This window comes from Anser brachyrhynchus, assembly GCF_964034855.1.
Source record: "Anser brachyrhynchus genome assembly, chromosome: 5".
NCBI lineage: Eukaryota > Metazoa > Chordata > Aves > Anseriformes > Anatidae > Anser > Anser brachyrhynchus.
In genome coordinates, this window is record NC_137699.1 from 35,924,552 (window position 1) to 35,941,120 (window position 16,569).

Consider the following 16,569-nt stretch of genomic DNA (forward strand, 5'->3'; position numbering starts at 1 on the left):
ACAGCACACGCAGACAGCTTTGGCTGAAAGCTGCGAGCAAGCCAGGTGCCGATGTCTGGCTGAAGCACTCCACCTGAGAGAAGCTGGGACTGAAAGGCCCCAGCAGCCCCAAAACGCGCAGCTGAGCCGCTGATGGAGAACAGGAGCCCTCTGCTGGGCCCCCGCCTGGGGAAACGGGCGGCCTGTTCCCCAGCCCCACAAAACCAGCCCCCACCGACCTCTACAACAGGACGAAGCTCCTCTGTTTTCACAGCCTGTGCTGACAGCCGGGGGTGTCTCTACATTGGGCACGTCCAGGTGTCCCCACAGGGTGCCAAGGTCCCTGCGGAAATAAGGCGCTTGGCCCCAGGGTGGGAAGGGACAGTGACTTCCAAACACCAGACAAAGCTTCTCTGCACCCTGCTCTGGGCATCTGGACATGTATGCTAAGAACCAGCACATTGCACAAGAGAGAAAACACATGCAGGGACCAGCCAAGGCTGTTACAGGCCACTGGGACACGGCGGGGATAGCAGGGAAGATGTCTGCTTGGTCTTTGCTAGGCTGCTCCCCTAAGCAGGTGCCACCGGCCAGCCTTGAGCCGGACACTGAGCTGGGTGGACTTTGGTCACTCAACCACCAGCCAGCGGCTGACTAATGCGGCCCAAACACTTCACCAGAAATCAGAAAACTCCTCCCGCTGCGAGGTCTGGGAAGGAAAGGTGCACTTGCGCAGAGCCCTCCTACCGAAGGCTGCTGGGAGGAGGGCTGCTGCCCGTTCTGCTCCCTTCAAAGGCTTTCTGCTGCTCGACGGGATCCCAGGGCCTTTCCCAGCACAGCTCCAACCGGGCTGCTCTGGCCAGGCTCACAGGCAGCGCTTGTGCTCCCCTGCCTCGCTGGGGCCGCCTCAGGGACAGCCCAGCTGAGCAGCAGGGCCCTGGTGCTGCTGCAGGCAGGCCGGGAGCTCTCCTTCCTCAGGAGCCCAGGCCCAAAAGGCAGGCTTGCTTTAACACAGCGGCTGGGGCTGACAGGTGACATCCCTGGGACGGAGCATCACTGCTTTTCAGCTGAGCACAGAGGGCACCGGGCACGCCATCCCCCTTACCCAGTTCTGCCCCTGCCTTCCTGACCAGCACTTGGCTTCCAGCAGTGCCACCTGGGGCACAGACCGGCACGGCTCAACGACGCAGCCACCAGGCAGCTTTGGTACCGCTCAGCCGATGGATGAAGCTTCTAGGAGCCTCCCAACAACCCGCAGACCGAGCCCCTGCAGACAGACAGCTGCTTCAGGGCTGGCGCAGGAGCCTCGCACCCTCCCCACAAAGCACTGCAAGGAACAAACAGGTCTTCACAGCGTCCTTAGTGACTGTCCTGTCCCTGCCGCGTGGGCGGCCTTGGCACTGGCAGCTGGGAGGCCCGTGCAGCTTTCAAGGGACAACCCGCACCCGCGCGTGCAAGAACATGCCCTCACGGCAGACACTCTGGACACCACATCTTCACCATCTCCACAGCACATCGCAATTTCCACGGGCTTCCAACCCATGGAAGGGACCGGGGCTGATGCGTTTGCTGAAGGCAGGACCTGTGCTCTGTGCTCCCAGCTCGGGTGCTCTCCACAGCCTCCTCTCCTCCCCAAGCAGAGGTGCTGCCGCTCCGCCAGTACGTCAAAGCAGCTCTCCCCATGGTGAGCAACCCGGCCTCTTTGTTATATTTAAGGAAGGGCCAGGAGGAATTCCAGGGATTTTTTTTTAGCAAGATAAACAGAACTCTTGACCTCTTCCATCAAAAAAAAAAAAAAAAAAAGAGCAGGCGCTGTTCCTGGTGGGGACTGGGCTGGAGCCTGGGGAAGAGGGTGCTGCTGATGGGGGGGAAGGGAGACCAGAAGCAACTTTCCCTCCTCACCAAGGAGTTTCTGCCACCAAAGAGCAGTGAAGGTCACCACAGGGACTGAATAACGCTCAGTGGCTTCCCTGTGGGGAGCCGGGAGGGCCTGGCAGCGCCTCTGGCTGTGCCTGGCCGAGTGGGAACTAGCTCTCCCTTGCCCTTTGCAGGGGCAGCAGAAGACCCCCGGGATCAGCTGGCCCCACTGGAGGGGAAGGAAGGGCTGGGAAGGAACTTACTGCTGAACGGCGGGTTCATTTCGGTCTCCCCGAGCCAGGCTCCATTTCAGGGACGCGCTCACGCTCCTTGCCTTTTGCTCACCCAAGGCAGAGGGCAGGACAAGGAGGCTCGCAGGCTCCACATCCCACCCTCCTGGGGACAAGCCACACTGCCGATCTCTCCCCACGTAAGTGGATTCACACCTCGCCTTCTCTCCTGTTCCCTCTCTTGCTCGCTCTCCCCCCTTGCAAAGACTAGCAGGCGAACAATAGGCGAAAGTCTAGGGATATTTACTAACTGATAATATCCCCACGTATTGCAGCCGCCTGTTTTCTCCCGTCTGATAAAGATTTCAGAGCCAACCACTTTCACAGAACAAGAAGGGGGAGGATGTTGGGTTTGGGGTTTTGATTATTAAACTTTTCCCCCCTCTCTCTCTTTTAAGCACTTACCATTCACCTGCTGAGGGGAGTAGGCTTCTGATCCAGAGTCCGGGGGAGAGTCAGGTAAAGTGCTGCAGAGCGATCGGGAAAGAAAAGGGAAGGTCATTTTAAACCAGCTTCCAGCACAACCGATAGGGTCCAGTTTGATAAAGTCACCCTCCAGGCTCTGGTTGGAAATCCCAGAGTGGACCCCCATCACCCCGAGCGTGGCCAGCTGACAAGCTGGGGACTGCCATCGCTGGCACCACTGCCCTGCTCTCCGCAGCGCTGCCCTGGACCTTGGCCACAGGGACAGACATTATGTTGGCATGCCTATGAGACCGCTCCTCTGCTCAGCGGCTCCTGTCCGGTTGAAAGAAGTCAAACAGAAATGTATCTGTTCCCCTGAGAAAGACCCTGTGCTTCACCATGGGTAAATGGGTGGCTCTGGGGGAGCTGGGATCTGATGCACGAAAGCAAAAGCTGGGAAGCCTGTGGGCTGGATTCTGCCGTACGACCTGTACGCACCTGAGCACCACCACAGCTGCCGGCTGTATCACCCTGGCTCTGCTCCACTGGCATCAGGAGCAGGATTTGGCCCTGACTGCAAAATGCAACCAAATAAAAGTGGGAGCTCTCAGCTGCGTTCTACAGCACACCCACGGCTTGGAGACTGCAGGACTGATGACTAGATCCACCGTGTGCAGTGTCAGCACAGGTGCACGGCAGGGAGCTTGTTAGCTTCTGCTTCCTCCCTTATTTTACCTGAAGCCAGAGCACGCTCCAGGCAGCTGGGCCCTTTAGCCATTTCCAAAGCCCCTTCAAAATTAGTCTGAACCATTTTTTTCCTTTTCCTTTTCCCAGCCCCTCCTCAACATGCATGCTCCTGCAGAAGAATCTTGGGCCTCGTACATCTTCAGGCCAAGGTAAATCTTCCACTATGCTGGTACACAAGTGAACAATTTGCTCGTCTCAGATACCAGTTCTTCTTTGGTAGTATTTTGCAGATCAAACATATGGAAAAAATTGAGGCCCTGACACCAGCTAGATTGAGCCATGGTCGCCACAAACCGAAGCTGCAGCAGGGATGAGCAGGGAGAAAGCAGCTCTGGTGGCTGGAGCAAGCGTTGTCTATGCCGTAGAGAAAGCCCATGCAATGTGCTCTGCCCCTGTGCAGGCCTGTGGCAGGGAGATGTCGTGGCAGGGAGATGTCTTGTCTGCCCACTCTGCATCCTGGGTGACATCCAGCCATGGCAAGCCCTGCCATGTTTCAGCAGCCCACCGCTCTGGCAAAGCCTGTTCTTTCTAAGACAGAAATGGCTGCTTTCCTCCCTATCTCCCAACACCAAGCTCCTCATCACAAGCAGATTTTACATGGGGATCCTTTTCCATTCCCCCATCTTACAGCATCAGCTTTGTGGCAGCAAAATAGTCCCAGACAAACCAGTGCTTCTTGTACAAAAGCTGTCCAAAAAGCAAGCGAGAGGCTTAGGGCTGCAGGGGAGGAAAGCTACAGCGCACCATGCACACACCATTCTGAAACCAGATCCCGCTGCTCCGGAGGGCACCCACAACAGCTGTGAACCAGGACACCCACCAGCATCTTCCTGCACCAGAGGAGTCCACGACACAGTAAATGGATTCTCCACGACCAGGTGGTGTGCAGCAGTTGTTGGAGAGGGATGGACTGAGGTAACCCCGACAAAGAGCCCTCAGCACACTTCCCTCATGCTCCACCTTCATTTAGTGGCACCTTTCCATTCCCCTCCTATGCTTGGTCTAGAGCATCCATCACCAGCCTTATTTTCAGGCCCTGTCCAAGCTCTCCACAATGTCCTATGATATTTCCTGTGAATTTATCAGGATTTGTGTCTCAGCAAGCCTCATTCTGGACAACAACAAAAGGGTGAGGGACAATTCAGGGAACAGTAGAGACTGGAAAAGGAGTTGGAACAGAAAGATGGGCACTATCAAACTCACGCAGGCAGGTTGTGCAGGCACAGCCAGCCTATGGACAGAGTTTGCTGGTATTCAACACTGAGACTGCTTCTCTGGGAAAAGCTTAGTACAGCAGAATGAGTCATTCTGTGATGCTGAAGAAATGCTGCCATCAATGCTGAACCAGTTCATCTACACCCAAACCATCTCCATCTCCAACAGTAAGGATTTGCTATGAACCCCACTTCCACTACATGTGATGATCACCAGGTCCTGGTGGAGCCCACTCACATAGCCATATGATCCACCACAGACAAAGCTGCATCTGTCCCCAGCAAATGCCCCAGTGACAGCCTTAAATGATTACAGCGTTCTTCTCTTGGCCACAGCGGTTCCTAATGTCTCCATGAGAGGTTTGCTGTCCTGGTGCAAGTCAAGATGACATGTAGCCAGCAGACAGGTAATCTGGCCTGGTTTATGAATGGAGGAGAGCTATGATCTCACTCATGTATTCTCACATCCTGGAGAATGCCAGATGTATGCAGAAGAAAGGGATATGACAAAGGCATCCCGTCATACCTTTGGGTATAGTTCCCCCTCAGCCACATGCAGCCTTCTGGGTATACAGCAACTGGAATTTATTCTGGGAATAAATTACGTGCAGATTTTGTTTAGATTGCCACATTCTGGAAGATCTTTTCAAGTTCATGCAAAGGGCCAAAGTCATCCCAGTGGAGCTATGTTAGAGCTGAATCATTCGTTCAGTGAGCTGGTGGCTTCCGAGCCCGGGAATCACCACGCCGTACTGGCTGGCAACACTAGAGGGCACACAGCAGAGGGAGAAAAGCCAGACAAGGGCTTGTAGAGATGAGCAGTCCTGGGCCCATCCTCGCTTCTGTGTCCCTTACACCCACAGGCTCCACTGGAGAAGGCACAGAGACTGGCTATGCAGAGAGCACAGCATGACCACCCACCTCCTGTGCCACGGGGACGGGTTGGACCACGACACTGTTCCTTGAGGTACAACCACCACCAACGGGCGAGGCCTCCTGCTGATGGATATGCTGTGGCATGCTTTAATTTCCATCTGCCCTGTTTCAGATCACCTTCTTGTTTTGCTCCCCCGTGGCTGGGGAAGAGCAGCATGGACCAGAGGGATGAGGAGGAAAAAGACACAAGACATAGTCTTCTGTGTGGATCTCCAGGCAGCAAAACTTCATGGAAATGACAGCAGCCTTAGAGAGGTCCCCCTCCCACCATGCCAGCTCCTAGCCCAGATGCTACTGCCATACTCTCCTGGCACACCACGCCGAAGTGCTCTCCACTGAGGTGATCACTGCAGATGGCAGCTGCCATGTCACCATGCTCTCGGCAAGGCCATCACACGGAGCAGGAACCGCATCCTTCCTCCTCCCAGGACTAGTTCTCCAGTTGAGTCCATCAGCAGTACTAAAACTGTTATTCTCTTCCCCTTCACCAGGGCTGCATCCACAGCTTGTTGCAAAGGAATATAAATCCAGCTCAAACACTCTCTCCTCTTGAGTGGAGTATCTAAAACATCAGGCCAAGAGAAATGCATCTCTCTGCCCAACTTAGTTAACACCTTTCCCTGGGATAGTCATGGGAAAATCCTGGAAACTGAGTTTTATTTTGTTCAAATGTATTCTGCATCTCTTCCTTCTTAAACTGGACGGTACCACAATATTCTGATTAGTATTTTTTTTGGAGGGTAGTCCTTTGGAGACCCAGGAGTTGGACTCAACGATCCTTGTGGGTCCCTTCCAACTCAAATATTCTATGATTCTGTGATTCTCCCATCACATGCTTGCAGGTGTAGAGCATGGACAACCCAATCATCCGTCTACCTGCAGAAGTTTGGGATGTCACTGATCCTCCCTAAATCCATGCAGACAGACAAGACCAAAACTGAACAACCTGTCATGAAACTTCAGGACATACGCTTGTGAAAAAGCCTCTCTCTGTGAAGCAAGGGCTTAAAACAGACCGATGAGGTCAGCAGTTAAGGCACTGTGGGAAAAGCTACCTCAGGCCTCCGAACACCACCAGCCTGGAGGAACGCCGGTACCACCACATGCCCTCGTTCTGCCACCCCAGCCCCACTTACCCAGGTGCGTAGGAGGCCTTGGGCTCCGATTTGATTGGAGGGACCACGTTGTTTAGGCAGTGGCCACCAAGGTAGCCCTTGGGCACCACCATGCCATTGTTGTTATTGCAGTTGAGGTGAGCACCGTAGCTGGGTCCGCAAGGGTTGGCCAGAAGAGGACCATGACGGATCGGGATCTGGCCGCCCGGGGGAGGAAGGTGGAGGGAACCGCTGGGAGCGGGGTTGGTGACATGCCCAGCGCTGGCGACGGAGCTGGGAAGAGGCGCGCTGATGGCAGCTGAGCTGGAGGGCTGGGGGTGCGCATAGCCAGCTGAAGCAGGGATGTCAGGGAAACAGCTGAGAGAGAGAAGGGGACAACCTCAGCAGCAGGACAGGCAGATGGTATTTTCCACCCGCTACCCAGCCCTTCAGCAATGGGGACGGAGCCATTCGGGTGATCTGGGACACCCAGAAGATGAGTGAAACAGCCAGCATTGTGGTGGCACGAGCAAGAGCGTACAGGTTGGTCACCCAGGTCAGTGGGACTGACGCAGCCCCAATGCCAGAAAATCCACCCATGGAGCTGTAAAGGCCAGAAGTGCCCAGGAAACCAACCTCAAAGCTTTTGAAGGCACCGGGAGACAGTAGGATCTGTGCTGCACCTTAGGGACCAGCACGGGAAAGCTGCTTTGTCACGTCAGCCCAAGACCCTGCTCCCAACCTATGGCCCAGACCCCACTGGCTGCTGCCCAGGTCTGCCTTCCCCCCCATTTGCCAGTGTACACAGGGAGACCCTTCCCTTCTCCACACTCATGCTGCACTGGGGATTTAATCTTTCACACCAAGCTGCTAGTGCTTGCTTTCACATTGCTCAAATTCAGAAAAAGTCTTTTGCAGTGCCCTCAAGGAGGGAGAAGAGAGGGGACAGAAGACACTGGCTAAGAGACAAGAAACTCAAAGGCAAGAAGCAGGGAAGAGATAGGAGGAAGAACTGGAAATAAATAAGGGAACAAAGAGCTATAAAGGAGGACTCTAGGAGGGACAGTAATACAGCTAGAGCACACAGTGATTTCCAGATTATTTCTCACATTGCAGGACTGGAAATTGCTCAACACCTCTCCACAGAAAACATCAGTGAATACTGTTTCTGTTGTGGAGCAAGGGAAGCACTTACATATCTGGTGAGTCCTCCTTGCTGATGTACTCTTCCAGGATGCTAGTGTCGATGTTAGATGGCTCCAGAGCTCCATTAATGTCATGGCCTGCAAGGGGAGAGGAGGCAGAAGCAAGAGCCATGAGAAGGACATGAAAGGCAAAGGCCCTCACCATGCAGGTCAGAAACACCACCAAAGACCTTTGCCAAGTCAAGAAACCAATCTGAGAAGATTAGTAGATCCTTTGTTTTGAAAAGGACCGTCTGTCCATACCCATTTGCACCCCAGCGTAAAACCAGACAGGGACAGCGCGTACGGGACAAGTCAGGGTGGTGACACAGCCCGGGAAGTTGGACACACAGGTGGGGCTCATCTGCAGCATCCTGCGGGGCACACTCCAACCGTGGGTCAAGGGGGCTTTGTAGGGGCTGGGTTCAGGACACATGGGAGAAGGGAGGTCATGGAACCAGGCCTGAGCTCCACGGAGCACGAGACCCAGTTCTTGCCCAACCACCACCAACTTGGCCGTGACGCAGCCCGCAGCAGCTTTGTCAGCAAAGCTACAAGAGCCGCCGGCCTTGCCGGGGCTGCAGTTAACGGCTGATGGAGGGCCCACAGCAGAGAGCGATCTGTGCAGAGGCCAGGGCCCTGAGGCAGGACTCGGTGGTGCTTTGGGAAAGCTGGAGTCCTTCCCTTTGGACCCTTGCCTCCGCTCTGCAGAACGTGCTGGAATTTCTCCACCGCTGCCATGATGGCCCTGGAGCAGCTCTGGATGCTGCAGGAGCCCTCCTCCCTCTCCTCTCTCCTGCGGGGGCAAGCAGTGGACTTCCCTCTCCTTTCTCCTGGAGGGCTCCTCCTCCCCTCTCCTGCTCTGGGGAAGCTGGGCCGGGTTTTGTTGACAGAAAGTGCTTTCTTTATCTGTCTCTCTGAAGTGGGAGTCTGCAGCCCTCTGGGGTCGGTGCCAGCCCTCGGTGCCAAAGACACTGCCAAGAAAGTGGAAGAGAAGGCCCGCCCCCCCCGCCGCCCCCAGCTCCGATAACGAAGACGGGCCCTTCCCAAGAGGCCCGAATGCTTCACGTCCAAGCACAGTGTCCCCGGCCCAGGAGGAGACCCGCTCACGGCCCCCACCTCCCGCAGGCGAGGTGGTGGGGAAAGGTCAGCCATTGAACCGCAAAACCGAAAACGGGGGGTTTCAGCCCGCACCCGGCCAATTGCAGCACTCCCCTCTGCAAATCCCTTTCATACCAAGACAAGCAAATCGGCAGGAATAAATCCAGCCAGGAATTCTGCCAAACGGACAGGGTGTGTGTGCGGATGGGGGAACTCTCCTTTAGTAACCCTGCCTAGGGGGGACAATCCTGGGCATCCGTTCCCTTGCAGGACACCTAACACTTTGTGCACCATGCGCCTCCACGGCAGAGCCCAGGGACTCCGGGGACAAGGAGGTGACACTCTCCCATGTGAATCCTTGTTACAAAGGGACACATCCAGAGCACAGACATGCAATGCTAGTGCCGGGCTGGCAGTGCAGTGGGACGAGAACAAGGCAGGCAGAGCCTGTGAGGTCCTGAGCTGCACCAGCACCTCCCTCGTAGAGCTGCAGATGCTCCTTCATGACAGCCATGTCCTCTCAACTCCTGAAGCGGCAGAGATGTGGTAGTGACCATGCAGTTGTCCTCCTTCGAGTTGTGGTTGGCTGGAAAGGCTCATCAAGGGCCAGCACCACGGGTGCTTGTGTCCCTCACTCAAGCCCCAGGACCTTCACTATACCCTGCACCTGATTCTTCACCACCTATGGCTCTACCAAGGCACCTCTTGTGCTAGGAGCCACCCCTCGGCTTCCCCCCTGTGAGCATCATCATTGGCCAAAACCTTCTGCCAGGGGTGAGCACTGCCCCTCTCCGCCACCTCGCCCTTGGTCAGACACCAAGCTATAAATCACGATGTGTTTGGCAAACATCCACCTCAAAAGCTATTGGAAGGCCCATCTTCATCCCAAGGCTTAGGGTGGGGACCCAGATTCAAGGAAGCAAAAAAGGCACTTGACCGATTTTGCTGCTTTTTTTCACAAGCTACTGAGCCTGTCCATAAAAAGATCTCAAGATGTCTGACCCCAACAGGATCCCCTCACACCTACACACTCCAACAGCTTCTCCACGGTGGAAGAAGAACCTGGGACCTGTCCAGAAAGGATGGGAAGTCCTCAACAGACAGCAGAGCTGCTGGGCTCACATATTTTTCTGCTACCTTCTCTTAAAAGTCACCTTCAGGAGCGCTCAGCTGAGACCCAGGCAAAGGGTGCGATAAGCAACCTGACGCGAGAGGTGCGTCAGCTGTGCCGCTGTGATAACAGCGTGGCGGGGGGCCGGCTGCGCATGTGTGATGGGAAAAATCTGAAAATAAAGGACTTTCCTCGGCCTGCGGATGGAGGCACTCGCGCCAGCGACAATGAAGCAGGAACGTCGGGGTAGTGAGACTCGCCGGTGTGCCCGCACGAGGAACACCCCACCACCCGTAGCTTCCATGCAGGCCGGGCTCTAACCAAAAGCCAGCTTAGGTGATTAATTAAAAGCTAATACTTCTCCACAGAGTCACGAGCTCCTAATGACACTAACAACACTCCCTCCCCCTCCAACGTGGGGATTAGGAGGGAGTAGGAAGCCACAAAGCAGGGACCCTGGGAAGCATAACACCCACACGGCCCCACACAAGACGGACTCCTGCATCCCCTTGTCCCAGCAGGAGAGAGATGGAGGAGCCCAAGGAGGCCCCAAGCGCTCCTGTGCTGCCAACATTCACCTCCTTGCCATGGGAAGAACAACAGCAATGCCCATGTAGCACCTCCTGCCCTACGGCCCTGCCTCTGCACCAGCACCCGCTCCAAAATGTTCACTAGAGCTTTTGTCACCTGTAACCCCGCTGATGTCCCTGAAGCTCAACAGGACAAATTCTGCCCTCCAGCCTGGAGCAGTGAGCCTGGAGAGGTGCTGCAGTCCCCCGCAGAGCTGCCCAGAGATTACCTTCTTGCAGAGCAGCTTATTAGCATGCTCTGCACACAATGAGCATCGTGGGGCAGGAGGGCACCAGGGCCAAGTAATTCAGCCACGCTGTACAACCCCCCTGCTAACATGCTGACCTCCCTGTACAGACATGGAGAGGCTCCTCAGGTCAAACTCTTACAGGAAAACCTTCCATTTCACCACTCCTTCAGTCGGTGCTGCAAACAAACTCCCAAACCTGCCAGATCCCTTTGTCCTGCCTTCCTCTTGACCCCCACATTTCCACCCCTTCCTCACAAGAGGAAGGAGGAGACCCCAAAGGTAAACTCTGCCAGAAAAACAAGATGTTAAACCCGCAGCACCCTCCTTGTGAGCAGCGCTGGGCGAGCAGAGGCCCCTGTACGTGTGAGAATGTCAGGAATCCCAATGTTTGGACTGGTTTTCTCTGCCTTCCCCAAACCTCCAAACACGATCGACATCCAAACGGAGGTGCTTCCTGCACTGCCATCTCCCCACTGCTCTGTTTGAATGGCGTGGGTCTGCCAGCTCGTCTCTTCTAGCGACATCCTCTTGGCTCAGGGTGCTCCCTGTCCCCTTTTCAGGTGCTCTGCTGCATCCTGTTTTCGATCTGAGATGGGCATGCAGCCTTGGGGCGCTGAAAGAGTTAAAGGTGTCTGGCCCCTGCGAGTCGTCATATTTACAGGTCTGAGAGATTAAACCCAGAATTTACCTCGAGTGATAGGCTGATAAGTTTATGGTATTTCTATTTATAACAGTCCCTCCCCCACCTATTCTTGCTCTGTTGCCTGTCTTCTAATCGCCCATAATCCTGCCTGGGTCACCTGCGGGTGGGAGGAAGGGAGAGAGCTGAGGAACTTCATCCTGGGATCCGCTAACGAGAACCAGATGTGGGAACCTGGAGATGACAACGAGGTCAACTGTTTTCACGGGCTGGGGAACATCAGCGAAGGGTGGGGGAATGCCAGCGATGAGGAGGAAGAGAAGAGGTTGTGCCAAGCCGAGGGCCTCCCCGCAGCACTGTAGCTGTGCAACAGAGGCTGAATTTTTGTTCTCAGTTTCAGGGACCCACCGCAGGGGTGCTGGTTTGAATTAGAAATGAAGCACTCTGCTCTGCCCTGAGTGCTGTGAAAGCCAGTGAGAAGAGGACTGCAATGAAGACAAATGGAAACCCACAGACACTGGTGAGTGTTTGCTGCACGCTTCCATTCCTCTGCTGCCATCTCAGCGCTGTTTGGCTCCCAAAACAGAAAGGCTCAGGAAAGGTACCTGCAACGGCCTCCGCCACGCCTGCACTGAAGGTCTGCCTGTTTCCCCAGGCACTTCTCCTGAAGTGCCGCAGACGTCAGGGCTGTAGTGCTGCTGTGCACTCACTCCAGACAGGACAAGGAGCTCCCAAGGCGCTGTGGAGGCCAAGCCCTGACCCCATGGCCAGGAGGAGGGCAAATACCTGTGGTCTCCAGCATGCGTTGGAACAGGCGCCGAGCCTCAGGAGCACACCAGGCTGAGCAGGACAAATGCTGCCGGGCACTGCTCCCAGCAGCGAGGCATTGCCCGATTCAGCACAGCATCACTCACAAGCTCAGCAGCGGCACACCATGCCTAGACGGTCAGTGCCGCAGCGAGGCGAGGCGCGTGGCCCAACCATGTTCCCCCCAGGTTGTGCAATCGGCAGGCTGGGCTGCCGCATCGGCACATTCCCGGGGCCCCACGCCGCTCTGCACCCCCTTCGCCTTCCTCCCGTGTTTATCCTTCGGCCCTGGAGGATTGGCTGCCGGCCGGGCCGCGAGCACGAGGAATCCAGGCCACGGCTCGCTAACCAAACACCGCCTAAGCCCAGGGAGCTGTGGGGCCAGCGCTTGGCTTCAGATCCGCTCCTTCCAGCCGGCTCTGCCCAGCACAACAGCTCTGGCCCACTCTCGCAGGGAATGGCATCCCCCTGTGCCTGCACTGCTCTGGGATGGGACACTGTGAGGGATGGGAGGCCACGACGGAGTTCTGTCCCTGCCCAGAGGCCTGGGTGACACAGCGGCCAGCTGGGGACAGCGCGCGCCTTGCTGAAGGGACAGCGGGATGAACTCCCCCTCCTGCCACGCTCCCAGCCCAGAGCTGCCCAGAGGGTGCGGAGGGGGGACACATCCCCTTCGGCAGGAGGGAACGCGACCCCGCAGCCCTCGCCTCCCCCCAGATACCGGCCCAGCATTCCTCCTTAATTAATGCTCTTTATTACCTGACTGTAACGATAACCAGTCACTCCCGGCAGAAGTGGCTCCTGTAACCCGAGTGGGACGCCAAGCCAGACCTCTCCCCCATCTCCCCTAAAGAGCTTTCGGGACCACCCCGGAGCGAAGCCTCTGCTGCCCACAGCACAGAAAGGGCCCCCGGGGCCCCCTCCCCGACCTGCAGTGCGGCTCCCTCCCGGGGTGAGCCCCTCCTGACACATGGCTCCCCTTCAGCCCCTCCAGGACAGCCTGCTGGGGTCTGCACAGGCTGCCAGTAGGGGAAACATTTATGTGGTACCAACCCACACAGCTCCATGACTTTGGGGACCTTCACTTGATCCAAGAGCGACGGAGCTGACCTGCACCAGCTGGTTACTCACCCCAACGTGCCATCACCAAGTGGCTCCAGCTGAGTTAAGACACCCTTCTCTGGCACACACAAACCCAGTGCATGCCCCTTCCCACCACAAAGGGCAGCACTGCCTCAGTCGATGCAGAAGTACAGCCGCTACCCCACACCTCCTCCCAGGGACATCATGTTGTCAGCCCACCGCCAAGGACATCACCTGCCCTCCTGAAGCAATGGGGCGGCTCCTGCATCCGCACTGATACAGAGGTGGGGTTTAGCCAAGGCCCCAGATTCCAAGAAAGAGCTGTGGGGTCTGCAGTGGCCAGAAGGACCCTGGAGCAACAACCGGGCTGAACGGCGAGCCAGTGGAAGACCTCCCAGATTACAAGGTGCAACCAAACCATCACTGGGCTGCAGCCCAATGCTGAGGCAGCAGCAGCATCGCCAGCAGCATCCCTGCATCGCCTGGAAAGCCCCCCCTCTGCTCTCACACAGGCCCGCATCTCTTTAGCTTACGTACGCAGAATAGATCTTACAAAAGTGCCTTTGGATAAGCCAGGAAGCGTCAGTAAGTGTTTAACATGTCCTGTCTCAGGCCCACAGCAACCCTTCCTCCCATACCTGTTGCTACTCCTGGCCTCCTAGTATGGAGGTGATACGAGCCAGTATATGAAGCCTGTACAGGTATACAGACAGAGATAATGCCCTCTCTCCCAGGCCCTGGGGAAGACAAGGTGTGTGGTGAGACATCCCAAGGCAGAAGAGGAGGCAAAGGAAAGCATCACGCTACGCAACGGCAGGGCAAGGGCATGTCCCTCAAGGAGCCTTGCAGAAAAAGGCAAGTGGCTCCATACAGAAGAGGTGAGTGAGCCCCATCCTCCCTCCTGAACCCTCTTCTTCCTCCTCCCGCCTTCCTTCTGGCCTCTCCACCAGACACCTGTCAGCACCTTCTCCCTCTTCCAGGCCCTCCCAAATTTCCCCAGCTCCCATCTCTCCTTGTCCGTTCCCTCTCAGAGCCGCTATCCCTCCGGACCCGAGTCCCTTCTCCTTCCGGCTCCCCACCCTGGTCCTGGCCTCTCCTCCGCCCTTGCCAGCTGTGAACCTTGGCTTGGATAGAGCCATTGTCCTCCGGGCATCGGGGCCGAGGAGGAGGAGGGGAAGGTGTGAGAGGGGACACAGTGGAGCGTTTGTGTGTGTCCCCGCTGCCGTCAATGCCCTGCTTGTCAATTCATGCACTAAGATGGCAGAAACAGCAGCACCCACACAAGCGTCGCCATTTGGCGGGTCCAAGGTGCCTGCCCAGGGGGGCACATTGCCCTGTTTGTTTGGAGAACCAGAGGCAGAAGATAACGCCTTTATCTCCCTCCCCAGGCTGAGGGTGCTGGAGGGCTGGGAGGGAGGACAGCAGGACCAGAGAAGGCCACTCCATCTGAGCGCGCTGGCGGCTCCCACAATCGAGCTGAAACAGGGGCACCGCCATGTGAGGCCGGCTCCGTGACCCTTGCGCCCCCGTTCCCTGCCCCAGGAGGAAGATGGAATGGGGAGAGGCCTTCAGCCTCTGGATGCCTTCGCTGAGGCTCCTCCGTGCTGCTGGCTGACCTCCCCATGGCCGAGCAGCACCGCGCGCCCTCCTGAAGCCCTGCTCTGGCTAGGGTTACGGCACACTGGCCACATGGCCGCTCTGCTTGGCCAGCCTCAGGTGAAGGACAGGGCAGAAAAAAGGAGACCTCTAAGCCAAAGCTTCCGCTCTGGCACAGAAACCCCAGCTGTGCTGCTCCTCTCGGCCACTGGCTATACATAGATTGCAAGTTTCGGGGACAGGAGCTTCTGCCGGGTGACGTCCGTGAAGGCCTGGCTCAGCTCTCCTTCCTGTCCGTGTAAACTCTCTTCACTGAGAATTATTATCTGAACATATTGGCGATACGTGAAAAAAAATAAATAAATAAATAAATAAAGATTGCCAGCTACATATTGACATTAAGCAGAGACTATGACCCACTGCCTCGGGCCATGGTCAACAGTGACTGGGAAAGGAAATAAAGAGTCAGGGAGGCAAAGGGACTTGACAAGACTGGCAGAAGGTGCCTGTGCAATGTCACTGCCCTGCTACCGCCAGGCAGAGCGCCTCAGGGACACAGCCCCGGACACTGACCTCGCTGCTGGGCCACTGACACTGCCGGGCTCCTGGAAAGGCTTTGAGGAAACTCAGTGGCCTGGGAGCCACACTGGGGCCCACTTTCAGCCCCCTTGTGAAGACCTGCACAGGAGACTCGGGACTTGGAACTGCGCTGCTTCCCCTGGAAGCCCCCCAGCACAAAACAATCCTTGGGCGTGAAGCTGAACAATCAAACAGCAACAGAATACAAACCTACAGGCAGCCAAGCATCGCCAGGAACACCATGTCCAGATCAGGCGTCTCGTTCCTCCCTTCTAGCTGGGAGGCAACAAGGTCCCTCCTGTCCAGCCTGGACAGCCTCCAGAGGAGGCTGAGTGTACGAAGGCAGAGCTCTTTATCCAGATGGGACTTCTGCCAGGGATTGGGGAGGGCCATCACTGCTTTTGTGCAACCAATCTTTCACAAACAGGAGCATCGGGTCATTGAGATCTTCCTTCTCACACTGCTGGGACATGCAACTGTGCAGCATTTGCTCTTGGCACTACATGGCAATAGCATTTGCTCCAGAAATACTCCTGCAAACACCACAAAGGACACCAAGAGCTTCTTTTATCACTGGTTTCCCCTACCATCACTTCAGGAAGTCCTCATTCACCTCTGCTTAACTGGTGGCACAAACCTCCCAAGACCCAATACCACTTCCCAGCATCCAAGAGCAGAGCAGCACGACCAAAAGAAGCAGACCAGTCAGGCAGACAGGTTCAGGGCAGTCATTTCTTTCCCCAGGAAGGAAAGAAGAAGATTCACGCATCCTGCTTCAGCATCCCAAGTCTTGCTTGGCAGCCACGGAGTATGAACGGGATGTTTGTAGGTACTGCCATGGGTGCACGCTGCCCTAGAGAGCAGTGGTGGGGTTGCCCAGCGTGAATCTTCGTGCTCTGCCACTTGGCTCCGGTTCAGGACTGGTTCATGAGCTGATGTGCCGTGCTTGTGACTTCTTGCCCTCCTTGTGCTCTTGAAGGAGGGATGGACTGAAGGACACTAAACACTACTTCTCTGACTTCATCCATCTTAAGACAATACAGACTTATATCCCTGAGTCCACAGAATTTTACCCAGTGTCCCCCCCCCATCAAACCCAGAACTTCTCGCTGCACTGGACGCATCC

The 16,569-nt window shown here is 56.2% G+C and overlaps 1 protein-coding gene across 5 annotated transcripts in view; it reads right to left on the bottom strand.

The window, feature by feature from the left end:
* Positions 1 to 16,569, bottom strand: part of MYRF (myelin regulatory factor) — a 63,768-nt gene that overhangs the window by 31,201 nt on the left and 15,998 nt on the right. For 4 of the 5 annotated variants that reach the window (XM_080594946.1, XM_080594944.1, XM_080594945.1 and 1 more), the window contains exons 2-4: positions 7,718 to 7,805; positions 6,565 to 6,900; positions 2,532 to 2,593 (exon numbers count right to left, since the gene is read on the bottom strand). In XM_080594946.1, coding sequence (XP_080451072.1) covers positions 2,532 to 2,593; positions 6,565 to 6,900; positions 7,718 to 7,805 — 486 coding nt within the window. The remainder of the gene's footprint in view (positions 1 to 2,531; positions 2,594 to 6,564; positions 6,901 to 7,717; positions 7,806 to 16,569) is intronic. The other variant, XM_080594947.1, reaches the window with a different exon arrangement.